This window comes from Protopterus annectens, chromosome 5.part0, assembly GCF_019279795.1.
Source record: "Protopterus annectens isolate FY-2018-M chromosome 5.part0, PAN1.0, whole genome shotgun sequence".
In the NCBI taxonomy this organism is placed as follows: Eukaryota; Metazoa; Chordata; order Ceratodontiformes; family Protopteridae; genus Protopterus; species Protopterus annectens.
The window spans coordinates 1,742,971,057-1,742,989,233 of record NC_056735.1 but is presented as its reverse complement, the minus strand read 5'-3'; the positions used below and the strand labels follow the sequence as shown (position 1 = coordinate 1,742,989,233).

The 18,177-nt window shown below is 38.7% G+C and overlaps 1 protein-coding gene across 1 annotated transcript in view; it reads left to right on the top strand.

Moving 5' to 3' along the window:
* TTF2 (transcription termination factor 2) overlaps nucleotides 1–18,177 on the top strand; it is a 618,261-nt gene that overhangs the window by 517,697 nt on the left and 82,387 nt on the right. Inside the window, exon 8 of the mRNA XM_044071547.1 lies at nucleotides 5,953–6,011. Coding sequence (XP_043927482.1) covers nucleotides 5,953–6,011 — 59 coding nt within the window. The remainder of the gene's footprint in view (nucleotides 1–5,952; nucleotides 6,012–18,177) is intronic.

Here is an 18,177-nt window from a genome sequence, read left to right as displayed (position 1 = left end):
GTTTGTAAAATGGTGCATTTTTCTCTGAGGCTACAGCTATAATGGGTAGTCCATATTTGAGTTGAGATAAGACTTTTCTCTTTCCCCCTAGGGTCCTATATGCAGCAGAAGTAGAAAGCTATAATTTAAAGTGGAACGGGATGATGAAACGGGGGGGGGGTGCTCAAGAAGCAAAGAGAGACTTGGATTATGGCTGCAGATCATTAAGGGTAATAACAGAAACCATGCTGAATATTGTATTCATAAAGTAACAAAGTATTCTAAGAACTAAGCCAGCATGGGGATGGAGAAAGGAAGTTCTGCCAATATGGATGACTGCAGTTTAGGGGTGCAGAGAATAAGCAAGAGGGGGCTGTTGAAAACTGGCACAAGAACCAAAGTATTGGGAGATTGCCTTCCCTATTAGCAATTGATATCAGAGTATAGGCTAAGAGAGAGAAATAATAGGGATCCTAAGTAAAAGATCAGCACAGGTAGAGTTTAGCTGTTGTTAAAAAGGGGTAATTAGTAGGGCATATAAAATCAATCAGAGAAGGTTAGAAATAATTGGGAAGATAGACTGGATAAGCACTTCACAAAGAAACCATGGGGGGGAGCTCCCAAATATGCAACGAAGTATAGAAGATTTAGGATCTTTACTTGGAAGTGTTTGCATAGGTATTTTTATAGCCCAAGCAGAGTCCAAATAATTTTTCCTCAGGTAGACTGCAGATGTTGGAGTTGTGATAGGGAAGAAAAGGTAACTGGGAACATATTTTTTGGGAGTATAATGAGTTGGCAGACTTTAAAAATTCCTGCAGACTACTCTGGTAGAAGCACCGGCTGAGCAAATTGGTGTAACTAATGAAATGAAATGATTTTTTGAACTGTGATACAGGGTCAGAATTGGCTAGACATAATAAAGCCTTGCTGAATATAATTCTGGTGGCTGCCAAAAATACAAGCACTAGGAAATGGAAATCAAAGTCTAGACCAACTGTACTACACGTAGTGAATATAGTGACAGAGGTAAAACAACTGGAAGTGGGATCTTTAGAAAAGGATAGGAGCAAATTACGTAGAAAAATGGGAATTATGGGAACGATGTATGCAGAAAAGTATTTTGGAGGAGGAATGAGGTTTTAAGAGAAGGTTTTGTAATGTTTGACTGAAAATGACTATAAGTGATGTATGTTTGGAACTGAAATTGTCAGTATAGTTTATCTTCATTTGTATAAATGTGCAATTGCCTATGTCATACGTGATAATTTAATAAAGATGTTTCTTGTTTTAAAAAAAAAACTTCTGTCTCTTCTCCTGTCCTTCAACATGCATATTGTGTCAGGGAGTAATAAAGCCAGTTCCCTTTTCCCAGTTTGGAAAAGGTTTTTAGTCAACGATGTTTTTGGTGCCAAAGAAAGAAAATGCTTGGAAACTAGTTTTGGATCTTTCTCTCCTAAATCAATGTGTGATTGTGCCTAGATTCAGAATTATGTCATTTCACAACCTCGTATTTATGTTTCCTGGTAACACTAGATTTAAAAGATGCTTACTATCACAACCCTGTGCATCCAGATTTCATTTTTTTTTTTTTTGTCTAGATGACATTGTCAGTATTCTGCCTTACCCTTTGGGCTATCCATTATACCAAGAGTGTTCACAAACTGTCTTATAGCTCATGCCAGGCTACAGAATATTCCCATTTTCCTTATTTAGAAGACTTGATTATCTTTGCAAAGTTTTTTTTTCATAGAGAATGGAATGTCTCACTGGGTGAAAGCTCTCTTAAACAAGATGAGATTCCAAGAGAACAATCAACTCTTTTTTTGATTCTATCACACAGGGCTGTGATCATGGGGTATAAGCTAGACACCACAGTTCAGAGATATTCTTTCACAGTAAAGAAAATGGATACATGTCTAGAGTTTTTGTCTCAGACTTTGTCAATGAGAGGGAATACCTCAGGATTTTAGGCCACTTGGTATTTGTGATTCTCATGATACCCCTGGAGGACTCCACATTACAAAGATATAATCAGTACTATCTGAAGTCTCTCTGGTCGCGGTCCTTGCACCAGCACCCATTATCTTTTCAAATACAAGTTCTGGGATTTGTCAGCAGCAACAGTAAATATCCCTAAATTCGGGTCTCCCCTTCTCCACTGTGCTCCAAAGCAGTCACCACAGTTACCCTGGACTTTGCTTGGGGAGCATTTTCCAGAGTGATAAAAGTGCAGGGGGTGTGGGACACCAACAACAGACACCAGGGCAAAAATATAAAAGAGATGCTTGCTCTAATAAAGGTATTCAACTCTCTGAATCATATTTCGTCCCCGGGACCTCTACAGACAATACCACACTCTTGATACATCAACAAGCAAGGGGTAACTAGGTCTTACCTCCCCCTTTGCAGACTAACCATGTCAGCTTGGGATATATCTTTACAGCACAGTCTCATTCTACAGGCATCCTGTATCCCATTGGAACAAAACTGTGTGTCAGACAAGCTGAGCAGGACAAAGGGAAGCACTCTCAAATGGAAAGTAGATCAAGGGTCTTCCAGCAGCTTGATTCATCAGTAGGGAGTTACTCAACTAGACCCGTTTGTCTCCTCTCTGAACAATCAACTTGCAACATTCTGCTCCAAAACACCATGCAAGAAGGCCTGGAAGACAGATGCCTTCCAGTTTCATTGGACAGGAATGTTTCTTTATGCTTTTCCTCCCTTTTCACTGATATCCAGGGTACTAATGAAGACTCTTAAGGAATACCCAAGATAATTGTGGTGACTTCCTTCTACAGCAGACAACAGAGGTTCTCCTTTCTTTTGGAATTGACTAGTGGCATTACCACAAGCTTCCTCACAGACCAGATCTACTCACACAAGAATGGGGTATTTCATAGAACCCAACCCCATTCAAATTCATCTGACTGCCTTGGATGATAAGGTCTTAATTTCCTTTAGGCACCAGTTTACTGAGGACATGCAGCAGGTACCGAATGAGGCAAGAAAGCATGCTACTAGAAAATATTATATTAGCAAATGGAAAAGATTTTTTAGTTGGTGCCAACAACATAACCAGCATCAATTCAAGGTTAGTGTTTCTCTGGTTTTACAGTATTTGTGTGAGTTGTTATCCTTTGGCCTTCCTTACTCCTCCAACAAGGTTAATTTATTGGCCATTTCATCATGTCTGACCATGAAGGAGGTTTTGCATAAGAGGACTGCAAGAAAACTGGTGGCTGTTCCTTGGGATCTTCATTTTGTGTTAGAGAAGCTAACACTTACTTCATTTGAACCACCTCATCAGGATAGCCTGAGGTTCTTAACATGGAAACAGTTTTACTTATTAGTCTGACCTCTGCAATAATAGGATCTGGGTTTCAAGCTCTTACAGTGAGTCAACCCTGTCTCATTTTCCATAGAGACAGGGTTTCTTTGAGAAATTATTTTTTTATGCCTAAAGTGTTAATATATCCACCTCCCAATTTTCTTTCCTTGTCCTAAAAATGAGGGATTAAGGATTCTCAATACCTTGGATCTCCACAGACGACTCTGGTACTATCTTGACAGAACAAAATATTTTAGATCTTGAATCAGTTGCTCATTTCTTGTATGTGTATGAGGGAACAACTTGTGTCAAAACAAACTATTTCCAAATGGTTGTCCCAGGCTATTGCCATTTGTTGTTCTCACTACAACAAAATCATTCCAGGCAGGGTTAAGGCTCACTCGAAGAAGGTCTTGGCTTCTTCTGTAGCTTTTTGGAAAGGTTTGGATTCTAGAAGTGTTCTAGAAGCAGAAACTTAGTCCTCTGTGCATACTTCTACAAAGCACTACAAGCCTGATGCTTTCTCTATCTAGAGTAGGCTTTACTAGGACCATTCTCCAAGGGCTTCTGAAGCCTTCCCACTCCAGTTTCAAAATATTGTAATCTACCCATATAGCTAAGTCTATTACAGCAGTGATCAATATGATGAACATAGTACAGTAAACATACCACAACAGTAGATGCTCAAATGATCACTGCTGCAGTAGCCACTCCCTCCCTCAATCTATCTTTTTTAGAATACGCTAGCTATGTCCTGTCAGGGTTTAGCATCACTGTCTGTTGGCATGAAAGCTCTGATATGCTTGGTGCTCAAACCTATGTTTTAAAGTAGTTCAGTTTGGCTGCCTAACAGTTTGAGTGGAAGGTGCCCTTAAGCTTTGGAAGTAGGCTGGCTGTGTTATACCCTTGGCAGGATATAACCCATATATAGCTAAGGTTACTGCAGCAGTGATCATTCAAGCATTTACTGCTGTGGTAAGTTTATTTGCACAACTGTACTTTTACCCAGTTTTCAGGAAAAAAAAAGCTCCTTGAATACCTTTAGAGAGAACATAATTGTACTGTTTTGAAAATGGATAAGCTAGAAAAAATTATTGCATCAGCACACAGAATGATCAGATGACAGTTCTCTTACACTCACTGACTGTAAACTTTTAAACTCCTTCACCGTAAAACATGTGGCATCTGTGTTGTAACAAAGGTACTAATTGTGCAGTCCAAGTATAAGCATGTAAATAGTACCAACTTAGTTATTGAATAAATAAATCAGTAAAATCAATGCATTACTTAGGGAAAAACAAGGGCTTTCAGGTACACCAAACATATCTCCTTTATGGTAAGTAAATAAGGCAAACCACTGTAAGAACAAGCACTTTCTAACTGGCTAACTGCACTGATTTTTTTCTGAGAATCGTGCAAGAACATTTAAAGGGCAAGGAACAGCACATCTCACTAAGGCAGCAGCTGCCAAAGGCAGTTTTTTTAAATGTCTGTGCTCTATATCTGTGAGGTAGCAACTTGTTCCACCATCCAGCCATTCTCCAAGTACTATAGACTGAATATACAGCCCAGAAGCAGGGCAGGATTTGCTGTTGTAGTCCTCTAATGGCATACTTTGTCCACTTCCCCTTGGCTTTGATTGTCACTAGGTTGGCTAATTTATTTAGTAATCACATGATTTAGGAGTGATTACTGCAGTAATTGTTTTGATGAATGTATTACAGTTGTCCAAGTATATTCATCTTAACAGTTCAAATGACAGAATCACTGCTGCAGTATAAACTGCCACCCATTTTCCACCTTACCCCATAGCATCTTCATATCTGTCTTACACTTTGTCTATTATAATAACTTGGGAGGAAAATAGAATGAGTCCTTTGTTTCTTTTTCCGTTTTCTGCATATGCCTTCTACTGTTTGCTTATGCTCTGAAAGGAGCTATTGCCATTCTCCACTTTTCATTTACTTCTTGTATGGATATTGAGCAGAAGTAATATCTCACAGAGCTGTGTCTCAGGACTTTAAAGGTGTTTTCACCAATTCCCTTTCCACTATACTGAGGCAACATATTTGTCTTTTATAAAGTATCTGGGAGATGCAGAATGTATGGAAAGTCTCATGCTAATGAATTCCAAAAGATTGGATACTAACCATTCAAAGTGACTTGAGGAAACAAGGGAAGATTGACCGTATGTCTTGTGTATAGACACTAAGGTGAAACTGGAGCAGGCTGCTGTCCTTTTTAGCCAAATGTCATGCATTGTATGGGCACTGGATGGAGCAGAGTTCCAATCCGGGGACTTACAGAAACCCTAGAAGTCAGGTTTTAAGGGCAGACCTTTGCCTTTGTCTAGTTGTGTTGGATAGGGGATGTGATACTGTAGCACCAATTCCATTATTTGAGTGTCTTTTGTTAAGATAAGTATACTTGAATAACTACTTCATGGGCAGTAATTCCTAGCTTCCCTTCGTTCTGTCTGCATTATGTAACAGGTTTTGCAGTTTATTATTTTCTGGAGGCATTTCTGTTCATCGTACATAATCCTGACAGTTACATTCCTTGTGTCTGTTAATTTGAATGAGCATCAGTAAAGCATTCTAGACTGAACAAGGTTTATAATGCAAAAATGTTTTTTCCACCAGATCACTTCTCTTCTATCAGAACTTGAAACTATCAGAAATTCCTCACAGAAGCAGAAGAGGTAAAAGATTAACATTTTCTCTCCTTTCTTTTACATGGTGTACCTATACAGTGGTGCAGACAGATATTCTAATTTTAAGTCAAAACAGATTTTAAAAGAAAATTTTTAACGACTAACAACAATTTAAGGTGCATGATATATACTGTGACACAGCATTTAATGCTAGTTCTTGGCTGGGGTCCCTTCTGTGTGCAGCCTACACATCTTGCTATGAGTATTTGTTGAGTGCTTACTTCCTTTCACATTCTAAAGATGTGCAGTATATTAATTAGCGTGCCTTCAAAATGCCCATACATATGCATTTAATGAATGTGGGGGCGGGGGGGGGTGCATACATCCTGCAGATGGCACCCTGTTCAGGGTTTGTTTAATTGCCTTTCTGCCATTAAGTACCAGGATAGGTTTCAGCTTCCCACCCCCTCTCCAGTGACCCAGAATTGGATTAGATGAATTATCATAAAATTAACCAACACATTAGTCTTTTATAAACTTTCTGTGAGTCGCAGAACAGCTGAGTGTATGTAAAGTTTCATGCTAATGAGTTCCAAAAGACTGGACCCAATGATTAAAAGTGCAGAGTATTTTTCTTTTTCTCCTCTCTTTGCAAAGAGTAATGTTTGAAGTTTTATTAGATGTTGTTTAAGCTTATTTAATTATTTTCTTACTGCTTGGTAACCTGGTAGGTGGACTTGTGCAAAGACCGTTTTCAGCCATGATACAGGCACTGAGGTAAGAGTAAAATGGATATACAGTACAATCATTCAACTTCATGAAAACAAAAATGCCACTGAAAGGGTAAATAGTGTATTAGGAAACAAAAGTACTTGTTGAGAATAAGAAGTAAATGCAATAAATTAAACTTTACACAACTCACAGGAAAAGCCGAAAGATGCAACATTTTACTGCGGTGGTGGTGCTGCGGTCGCATTGTCACCTCACAGTAAGACATTGTCCTGTTCGATTCTCAGCTAGAGTGTCTTCTGTGTGGAGACATGCATGAATGGGCGTACCTTCGTTGAAGGTTGTGCGTCAGAGCTGGCAACTTGGCACGTAAAAATCTGCTGCCAATCATTAGCGGACCAGAGTTCTGCTGTGGCGACCCCTAACCGGGAAAAGCCGAAAGACGCAACAAACAGATATTTCATATAATAGAGATGAATAAACACAAAACTTACATCCACATACAGTAGTGAGGCACCAACAGCAGGAATGCAGATTAAAGGAATTCCCATTGCCAACCAGTTATGAGCATTTCTGTTGCCTTTAGAGCATTTACAGGTTATTTTTCTTTTTGACATGATCGACGAATGCTATCTTGAATCCTTGTTGAGTGTTCTGGCACTCTGTTGTAGGAACAAGATTATTCCGCAAAGCTAGCCCATTCTAGAGAATGCACATTTATAGATAGTGATTTAAAGGAGAAATGGCTGCGGGAGATCACACACTACAGAAAGAATAACGCTCCTAAATTGTGAACCTGCAAGTTGTTTGCTGTTTGCACAGTTCTGATCTTGATATTATTTCTTTTCCTTCTTGTTATGACATGATTCACTGAACCTCTGTATTGAAAGTCTGGTAGGTGAAAACTGATTCAGATGAAAAGATGCATTTTAGCCAGTCTCCCAAACAACATTTTCTACCAGTACCCATTTCTGTATGCTGTACATATGCCACTTTAAGATAGAGATAGGCTGGACAAATGAGATATATATGTATTACAGTACAAGAGCTGCTCATGATTTATTCTTATCCCATATGGCTACCTGCCCCTTCCCATTATACATACTGGTTTAGAATGATTGCACTTTTCCTTTCATTAACTTTCCATTAGGTGTGAAGATAAATTTGTAAAGTTGCGAAGATTTCAATGGTAGAATTTCCCAAATTCCCCATTTCCTCTCCCCTCCCGCATTCTTTTTGTTGTCCACATTTTTAGTTTCTTGAGATATTGAAATCTCATTGTGTAAATGGTACTTAAAAAAATTGTTGCATTACCTCTATTTGAGCGTCAGTCTAGCGGTTTGGTAAGATCTCTGCCTGAAAGCTTCAAGTTCCAAGGTTTAGTTCAACTTCCAGTCAGTTCTTGTTTTAGTGAACCTGCTAATTGTTGGCTATAGTAAATTGTGTGTGTGTGTGTGTGTGTGTGTGTGTGTGTGTGTATGTATATATATATATATATATATATATGTATGTATATGTATGTATACGTGCATACACGTAGATAGATGAAATTGGGGGGGTGTGAGTATATATATATATATATATATATATATATATATATATATATAATGTGTGTGTGTGTGTGTATATGTATGTATATCATAAGAGGTTATTAGGCTAATGACCTTGGGGCTTTTACAAAGGTGGAACCCCTATCTATATATATATATATATATATATATATATATATATATACATATATATACATATATATATATATATATATATATATATATATATATATATATATATATATATACATATATATATATATACACATATACATATATATATATATATATATATATATACACACACACACACACACACACACACACACACACACACACACACACACACACACACACACACACACACACACACACTTCAAAATGTGTACGTGTGTATAATTGTATAGACATATAGAGCTAGATTGTGAACCCCAGATAGAGATTGGTAAAAGACCATGCCTGATACACTACCAGATACATTTTATCTACCTTTTGTTTAATCAGCGTTTTTACATTCATGGTGCATCAAAAATTTATCTACACCTTTGACATGTCATCAGGGTACTAAAATCTGAAATTTGTGGAAATTTACACACTTTACTTGGGGGGAAAAAAGCAATGAGACCTCAAGAAACACTCTTAATATACACAGAGTTACCCCTTAAACTCATATCTACCATCAGCTTATAATGCTAAATAAAATTGTGCACAGTGCCAACAGAACCCATCTAAAATAAACCCATTCGATATAAAATTAATTCAAACAGAAGTGAAGCAGCCTGTCTGCCACTTAGGCTAAACAGAAGCAAAACTAAATAAAATAATAGAGAGGAAAACAATGACTATCGATAGTGAATCAGAAAACGTGCAAAACAGACCTTGTTCTAATTTAGCGTTAAAAAAAAAAAAAGCTAAACTATAGAACTTAAATTCTAACATAAATCATACTAAACTACAAAAATGCATAATATAGTGATCTGTCACTTTAGAAAAAGAACATTAAAGTTTACCTTAAAAACTACTGAAGAAAACTGCTCACAAGGCTGTCCTTTCATAAAAACCTTCACTTACTTCCTAAAGCTCTCTTCAGTAGAAACCAAGGCAATTATAGCCCAGTAAAGATAAATGGAAGCACTTCTGGTACATAACAAAAAGAAAACAAAAAATGGGTAAATAGAATATATGGGGGCTTGGTTCTGTGCAGTACATAAAATATCTTGTACTGTAGGATTAGAGAAATTGGTTGATGTCACAAATCTCATTTCCTAAATCTACAAAGCAAGATATCCTATATCGCATACCAGACCCCTTCATATCCTAACCATATCCTCTATTGCATAAAAGATCCCCACATATTCCCTTCTGACAGGAAAATAGAGTAAAACTCTAGAAACATTAACCATGCCGTGAAACTTTGCAATGTCGTCGTAAATGAAGTGGTCATCTGTTACATAGTAAGTTTTGTTAGGTGTTACAAATTTCTCGCAGCACTTAATTACTTCTCTACAGAGAAAGCAGTTTTCATTTTAGTAGAAAGGAGTAAGCCACTTCTGTGATGACCTGTTAGTGAAAGATAGGTAGATGCTGAGAAGCTGTCTTGGTGGCAGTTTGGCAAAACTGACTTTCATACTTCTGTCTTTCTGTGTAAAAAGTAGTGAGTTGCAGGGGGCTCAGACCTTATCATGGAGATGTATATGTTCAGGAGGTTTACCGTAAAAATGAGGTAAAAGTTTTAGTTGAGAGACTGTTTAGGCTGACCAGCTGTCCCTGAAATGATCAGTGTTGCTTTAAAACTATTGAAAAGCAGCAGTAAATGCTGCAAGGAAGAAAAGTGTGCTTTATAACCACGCCCATTATACCTTCTCATTATGGATGCTTTTCCACCATTCCTGGCTTTTATATTATGACTCCATGTTCACCATTACAAGTGGAGAAGACAGCATGGGAACATCTGCTAAAAACAGTCTCCACTCATATTTGATAACAAGTGTCAGATATGCAGAACTTAAGTGTACACCTCCTACTATGTTGTCAGCATTTTGTTCATATATTTAGCAAATCAAATTCAGCAGAGCATGTTGATGGCCACATACTATTATGTAACAGATAGATGGTCTACCATTCTGCCTTCAGCAGAAAAGTACAGACAAAACATTGTAATTAGTAAATGTATAGTTTGCTTAAGCATTAGTTTTGGAAAATTGGTAGCTTAACATAATTATTGAACTTAGGATTGGTGTATAGCAACAGGAAGGTGGTGCATTTGCATTCGGTTAATGGGAAGAGTAAGCAGTTTCTTTTGTCCACTGAGCATGGAGCTAGATATCTCTCAAGTCTGTGACACTGTTGTACATAATTGTAACATGAACTCACACTCTTTAATAGTTATGAAAATAAGATGACAGTACCACTTACCAGTATAGACATGCATTATACATACAGTTCATGTCATAGCTTTGTTCTTTTATTCTTATGCATTAGAACATACTCAAACACTTCAACCTTAATTTATTTGAGCATAATTTTGTATAAATTGTTCCCAAATGTGCCATTTATTCTTATGAAAATTACTTCCTCTTACTTTTAGTAATTCCATCTCTAGGTCTTTTATTTCCTTTACAGTATTCAGTATGTCATTTGCATCTGGTTTAATCTTTAATTTTCACATTCGTGTAATTGCTTTTTTGACTGATAATAACATTTAGCTTAATATGGCTTTACTATGGCTCAACAATTCTAAACCTAGACACCAACTCAGTAGTATCATCTGCTTAGATAGTATATGCTCCCCCAACAACTGTGTTGGGGCATTCTTCAAGGAATGGTTATTCTATGTTAACTTACACACGTTCCCACAAAATGTGTTCTCAGTCTCCTCTGACACACCCTTCTCATCTCCAGCATCTGCTTTCTGCTGAAGAGAAAACTGTCTGAAGTCTACTTACTGGTAGATGCAGAAAAACGAAAAGATGTGAAAGATCAAGAAAGAGGCGCCAGAGCAGGAATTACAGCCAGACCTAAAGCTAATCCACACAGGCTTGCACTTCCTTCCTTACTGCTGGCTAATGTACGCTCTCGAGAGAGAGAGTAAGATGGATTAGTTACGGTTGGAACTCTACACATATGGTGAGAAGCAGTTATTTGTGTTCATTGAAACTTGGCTCAACTCCAGCATAAATGACAGCACAGTAAATGTAGAGGGAATAACATTATTTTGTGTTGACAGAATTCATTCACTCTGTGTCAAATCTCATGGAGGGTGTGTATGTATATACATGAACAGCAACTGGTGTATTAACTGCAAGGTGGTTGCCTCACACTGCTCAAAGAACATTGAATTTTTGTCTCTAAAATGCATGCCCTATTACTTGCCTAGAGAGTTTAATGGAGTGAGCTTAACAGCTGTTTACATTCTACCCAGTGCAAACACAGTGCAGCACTTGCCACACTATACCAAGTCCATAAGTGAACTCCAGAACAGGAACCCAGAGTTTGCCCATGTAACGTCCGGTGACTTTAACCAAGCCAACCTGAAATTGGTACTACCCCACTACCATCAGCATGTGAACTTCACGACTAGAGGGGCAGAATACATTAGATAAGGATTCCACCAACTTGAGGCAGCACTTTATCCACATGTGGGCTACTCGGATCATCTTGCCATCATGTTGTTTCCTGCATACAAACCGCAGCAAGACTACTTCAAGAGAACAGACTAGTCAATATTCAGGGAGGCAGCCACAATGAATCATCAAATAAACCTGGACGAATATACAGAATCTGTTATGGCCTGCATCTCAAAATGTGTGGATGATGTGACAACTACCAAAGACACACCATACATGAAAACCAAAAACCATGGCTGTCCAGTGAGGTGTACAAGCTTATAAAGGCACATTATGCACCATTCAGATCTAAAGACAAGGATGCCCTAAGGGTGGCCAGAGCAAACCTAAACAAGGCACAAAAGAAGCAAAGATAACATATGGAAGAAACATTCAGGTCATTTAATGACCAAAGGGACTCTAGACGTCTGTGGAAAGGCATACAAGTCATAACTGACTACAAACCTGTATCCACCCAGTGTGACGACAGGACAGAATTCGTAAACGAACTAAACAGCTTCTTCATCAGATTTGACACAGACAACAAAACTGTGGCAAATGAACTGTCGGTCAGGATGAGGAAGTGCTATGCCTCAGTACATCTGATGTATGAAAACTGTGAGATGAGTTAATCCATGGAAAGCAGCTGATCTGGATAACATTATGGGAAGGGTTCTTAGAGCCTGTGCTGCACAGCTGGCATTGGTACTCAGAGACATTTTCAATACATCACTGTGTTTAGCATTCATACCAAGATGCTTTAAGAACATGACTATCATTCCCTTAACCAAGAAACCACAACCAGCAAGTCTGAATGGTTATTGGCCAGTTGCTCTAACATCGACAGTAATGAAGTGCTTTGAGTGGCTGATCAAGGACCACATGTCAGCAAGCATACCTGCAATACTAGATGCATTGCATTTTGCCTACAGATCAAACCACTGCACAGCAGATGCCATCTCTTTAGCACTTCATGAAATCTTGACTCATTTGGAACATAAGGAATGTTATGTCAGGATGTTATTCATCGACTTCACTTCCACCTTTAATACTGTCATTCCCCAGAACCTAGTGATGAAACTAATCCAACTGGGCATCAACACCCCCTTGTGCAATTGGATCCTAGACTTTCCAACAGACGTGTGGGAAATAATCACTCTAAAAGCATAACTCTGAACACAGTGTAGCATAGGGCTCTGTCCTGAGTCCTCTAGTATATCACCTTGCTTACACTTGACTTTGTAGCCAGATATGAATCCAGCCAGATTATCAAGTTCACAGACAACACCATAGTCATAGGTCTTGTCAGGAACGGAGTGGAAACCGCATATAGGAGTGAAGTGACAGCAGCAGTTTGGCATTGAATGTCAGCAAGACCAAGGAACTAATTGCGGACTTTAGGTCTCAGGGAGCACATTAACCTCTGGAAATCAAAGGAGTAGCAGTAGAAAGAGTCAAGAGCACCAAGTTCCTCGGTGTACACATCAGAGGACCTGTCTTGGTCAGTGCACACCAACTACACTGTCAAAAAAGCGCAGCAATGTTTGCACTTCCTATGGAAGCTAAGGAAAGCAAACCTGTCACAGTCCATCCTCCAAGCCTTGTATAGGGGAACCATCGAGAGCGTACTGACAAACAACATCATTGTATAGTCTGGGAACCATAATGCCTCAAATCACAAGGCTCTCCAGAAAATAGTAACAGCAGCAAAAAGAATCATTGGCTCTTCACTGGCATCTTTGGATGACTTGCATGAATTTTGATGTATTGGAAGACCTAGAAAGATAATAAATTACTATACTCACCTTGCTTGTGGTATGTTCTCCCACCTTTCCGTGGGTAGCGGGTAGACGTTAACGCAGCATGCACTCTAAGACTTCCAGGCTCAATAGAAGCTTTTTCCCCTTCTCCACCAGATTGCTGAACTCAACAGGCATGCCAGAAGCCATTCTGCTCTCTCAAGCAATTAACTGAATATTCTCTTGACTAATCCAGTACTCTCATGTCCATTTATTCTAAGATCACTACTACTAGTACCGGTACTTTAGTGCAATTCAAGTTTGTGCAATATTTACTTGTGCAATACCCTAAATGACACATTTTATGCATGTAATGTCTGTAAGTGTCTGTCCTGTATTACTCAATTGTAACTGTATGTATGTTTCTTGCAGTGGGAACGAAGCAACATTTTCATTTAGCTGCAGTATATGCAGGTCTAAATGATAATGTTTCTTTGACTTTAACGGATAATCTTCTAGATTTCATAGCATGCCTAGCAGCCTTATAAATTTCTTCCCATTGTTCTTTTGTAATTTGTTTGAATCTTTTCCCTTATTCATTTTTAATCTCTTCTGATTGTTCTCTTACCTCACATCTTTAGCTGCCACAGCTGGGGTCTTTTTTAGTCCATATGCTTGTCACCATAAATATGGGCATTGTTGATCTCACTCACGTGTAGGCACTTAATTTACTGCCATAGCCTTTATTTGCCTTCATTTCTTTTGTACCCTGAAAATATTTGAAGCAGTCTTAAAGTATTCCACAACACAATAATGTCAATTTCAGTATTTAACTACAAGATATTTTTCTTGGCTGCCGCACTAAGTATAGCCCTGAATTTGTAAATCCTTTATCTCTTTAGCTAAAGGATCTAAGTAATAAAGGGTTATGTCTTTGTGAAAGTTTCCTAGTTGTCTTTCCTCCATAAAACTTCCACAGGAAATGCATTTTGCTAAGTAGACATTTCTCATACTACATGTAAAACAACCCTTAGCCTGAAAGATTCTATCCATGTTGCTGACTTCAAACAATGGGCCATATTTACATTGCGTGCACATTCCACACAAAGTACTCCATGCATGTAAACCAGCAAGGTTTTCAGAATTAAACCTTTCTTGTTCAGAAATCTAGGCATTGTGCCAGTAATGGTTTCTGACAGTTTGCTTAGAGGATTAAGAAGCTGTTTTTCTTGTTCCAGATGTACAAGGTTTGAGTCCCTCTGCCTCTGGTGCCTAACTGTGTGATTCTGAGGAAGACACAGCTCCGGAGTTAAATGTAAAAAGGGTCCGTGGCGATCGGTGCTCTACCCCGGAAGACAAATAAATGAAATTTTTCACTAGGTAACTGTTATCTAAAAAGGCATTCCCTTTGGAAGAAATCACATATTTAATGAATGGACTGTCAACATATGTGACAGACCAAGGAGAGCTCTAAACATGTTCACTAATGCAACTATTTACCTTTTGAAGTTATCTTACCTCTGCCATTACGCTGGCTTAGTAACCATTTTAAGTAATTTCATTCATGATGATTAATGGCTATCCTCTTTGAAAAAAAAAATACCTTCTCATTTAATTCCATTTTCCTCTTCATAAATTTTGTAGTGAGTTTAGATCAGACAATACGTAAACAAGGTACTTTTAAGTGTGGATGATGCAAGCAATAAAAATATATTGATACATCACTAGTTTTTGACATTGGTAATATAGACATAATTTTCTATGCGAATTTTACACATCATATAGAAAATGTTTCCTGTGAATGTTTTTGGAGGAAGGACATGAAGAAAATTTCACGAAGAATTTATGAACATGATGTGAAGTTGTGGGGTATTGCCAGCTATGCCAAGAGAAGTAGGGCAGTGGATGTGTGACATATGCCAGCACAGCTAGCTGGAATTTTGTAAAGAATTATATGTAATTTGTATATCAAACTGATTTGTACAGATGCTTGTGTTGAAAAATGCATCCACATTGTGTCCTGCTGGACGGGAAAGAAATATACATGTATATCAGACTGTACTATATTGTAAATGATTAAATATATACATTAACAGAGGATACTGGAAGCGAAGAGGTTAAGTTAAACTCCAGTTAACTTTGAAAAATAGAAATTAAATTACTTAATTTAGGCCATAAAGATTGTATGTTACAGTTCTGATTGCAGCCAGAGACAAAATGTATGGGAAAACAAGCACTAGGAAGCCTTCTGTATTGTCTTTAGCAGTGTACTGATTGCTACTCTGGAAGGGTAGAAGTTTGAAATGTTATGACTTCCAGAAGCTGCAACAGATCTGAGCAAAACTTTGTGTGGGTATTATTGACACATATGTGCAAACTTCTGATTCAGTTTCTAGCAACGGGGATAGCATGGGAACCAGATGTCAGATGACCAGATGTATATGACATCATTTTGTAATCTAGGACAAAAATTATGTTTTAATACCAGATGAGAGAGAAGTCTCAGAACATTCTGTGTTTGGAGCCTGACAAAGGAGGAGCCCTCACCCTCTTGATCTTGCTTTGCTCTCGTAAGTGAACCAGGGAGTAGTAATTACTTAGATTAGTCAGGAAAATAGTGAGATTACTTAAGTACTGTTTTGCTGTATCTGTGTGAATCTGTTCATCAGTGTTGTTTTAATATTTCCTGTGATTTAAACTCTGGCGTTTATTGTAAATAAATATTTAGTATTTTCATGTTATTTTCTTATTTATTATTAAATGTATTTAAACTTCTCATTGTGGTTGGTCTTTTAGAGAACATTTTAATCTCTGAGAGTATTTATATTTGGTGACAGCTCTGGCTGTTCCTGAAAGCCTTGCTGTTGGTCAAACTACCATTTGTATTAATGTTAATTTCACTCAGTATAATTGGGTACCCATGCAAGAGCTTGTGTAGTTGGCTTTGGAGTGTCTAGTAGCAGTACAACTACATTATAGTCTAGGCAGAAGGGAAAATAGCTAGTAAATCTGTGCCACCCTTTTTCAGATGTATGTATGTGCACACGCAGGTGTGAGTGTTTCTGCTGTTTGGAGCAGGAACAAAAGCACTGGTTTCACAGAGAGGGTGCTAGGGAAATTGTACTTGATGCAGAGAGCTGCATCTGGGAATACTAGGTGTATCCATTTTTGTTCCAAGTGAACAACCCTCTCCACTGCCAGTGGTGAGGATTCAGGCTGTTTGATTCCTGGCCCAGAAAGGGGACACCACACATGTAAGCAGTTAAAATGAAGAATGACAATATGTATAAATTAATTGTGTTATTGAATGGTGAAATTGTATGTTAGAGCAGTTGACTTGAATTGTATACCAAAACTAAGAAAATTATTTTGCCAGATGACAATAAGAGATTTCCATATTTAGGGGACTGCCACCTATGTGGTAGTTTGTGGGTACTTTATTTCCAAAGGGAATAACTATGCACTTTTTGGCATTTAGCTTGAGTCCATGATTTTGACACCAGATATCCGTCTCAGTGAGACTCTTTTGGAGGATGTCTGTGTCAGCCGGTGAGTCAATTTTAGCCCCTAGTTTGCAGTTGTCTACAAACTTGGTCAGCCATAGTCCTCCTTTGCTTGTCTGTACCTCTGAGAAGTATATGCCTAACAGGAGGTGTCCTAGGACTGATCCCTGGGGAACACCACTTTTAACCGGTTTAGAGTCAGACCTAGCTCCCGCAGCTCTCACCATGTGGGTTCTGTCCATGAGCCAATTAGCAACCCATCTTGTGACATAGGTGTTTATGTTCAGGCTGGTGAGCTTGTCTATAATTCCAGAATGGGGAGTGGTGTCGAAGGCCTTTGCGAGGTCTAGGTAGGCTGTGTGTACCACCTTTCCCTCGTCTATAGCCGTGGTAACTGTCTGAAAGAAGTCCACCAGGTTTAGGAGGCATGATCTGCCCTTAACAAAGCCGAATTGGGTAGGGTCCAGTGTTTGGAGGTTCCCAATGTCTCTGTTAATGAGTTTCATGATGATGCGCTCCATAGCCTTGCAGACCAAGCTAGTCAGGACTATAGGGCGATAGTTCCTGGGGCCTGTTGTGGCTCCACCTTTGTGGAGCGGAATAACCGTTGCTGTGCACCACTCTATGGGTACATAGCCTGTGGAGAGCCTGAGTTTGAACAGTGTGTTTAGGTGAGGGGTTAGTTCGTCTTTGAGCTTGTGTAGGATGCAGCCTTGGACACTGTCTGGTCCCATTGATGCTGTGTTTTTGGCTTTGGAGAGGGCTATTTTAACCTGAGTGTCTGTGATTTCAGGGTCTCTACAGTCTTCTGGTATGGTTAAGGGCCCTTTTGGGGTGAGAGGGGGGTGAAGTTTACACTGAACCTGTCTGCCAGGATGTTAGCAATATCAGTTGGTTCAGTGTATTTTGTGCCATTTTGCACTAACTCCGAGCAGATCTGAGCATTGCCACTTAGATTCTTGACATAGCTAAAGAATGCCTTGTGGTTATCTTTGGAGTCCTTGGCAAGTTTTCTTTCAAAGTTCGCCTTGGCCGATTTTTATGAAGGATCATAGTTTCTTGCTGATACTGATCAAGGATGTCTTCCC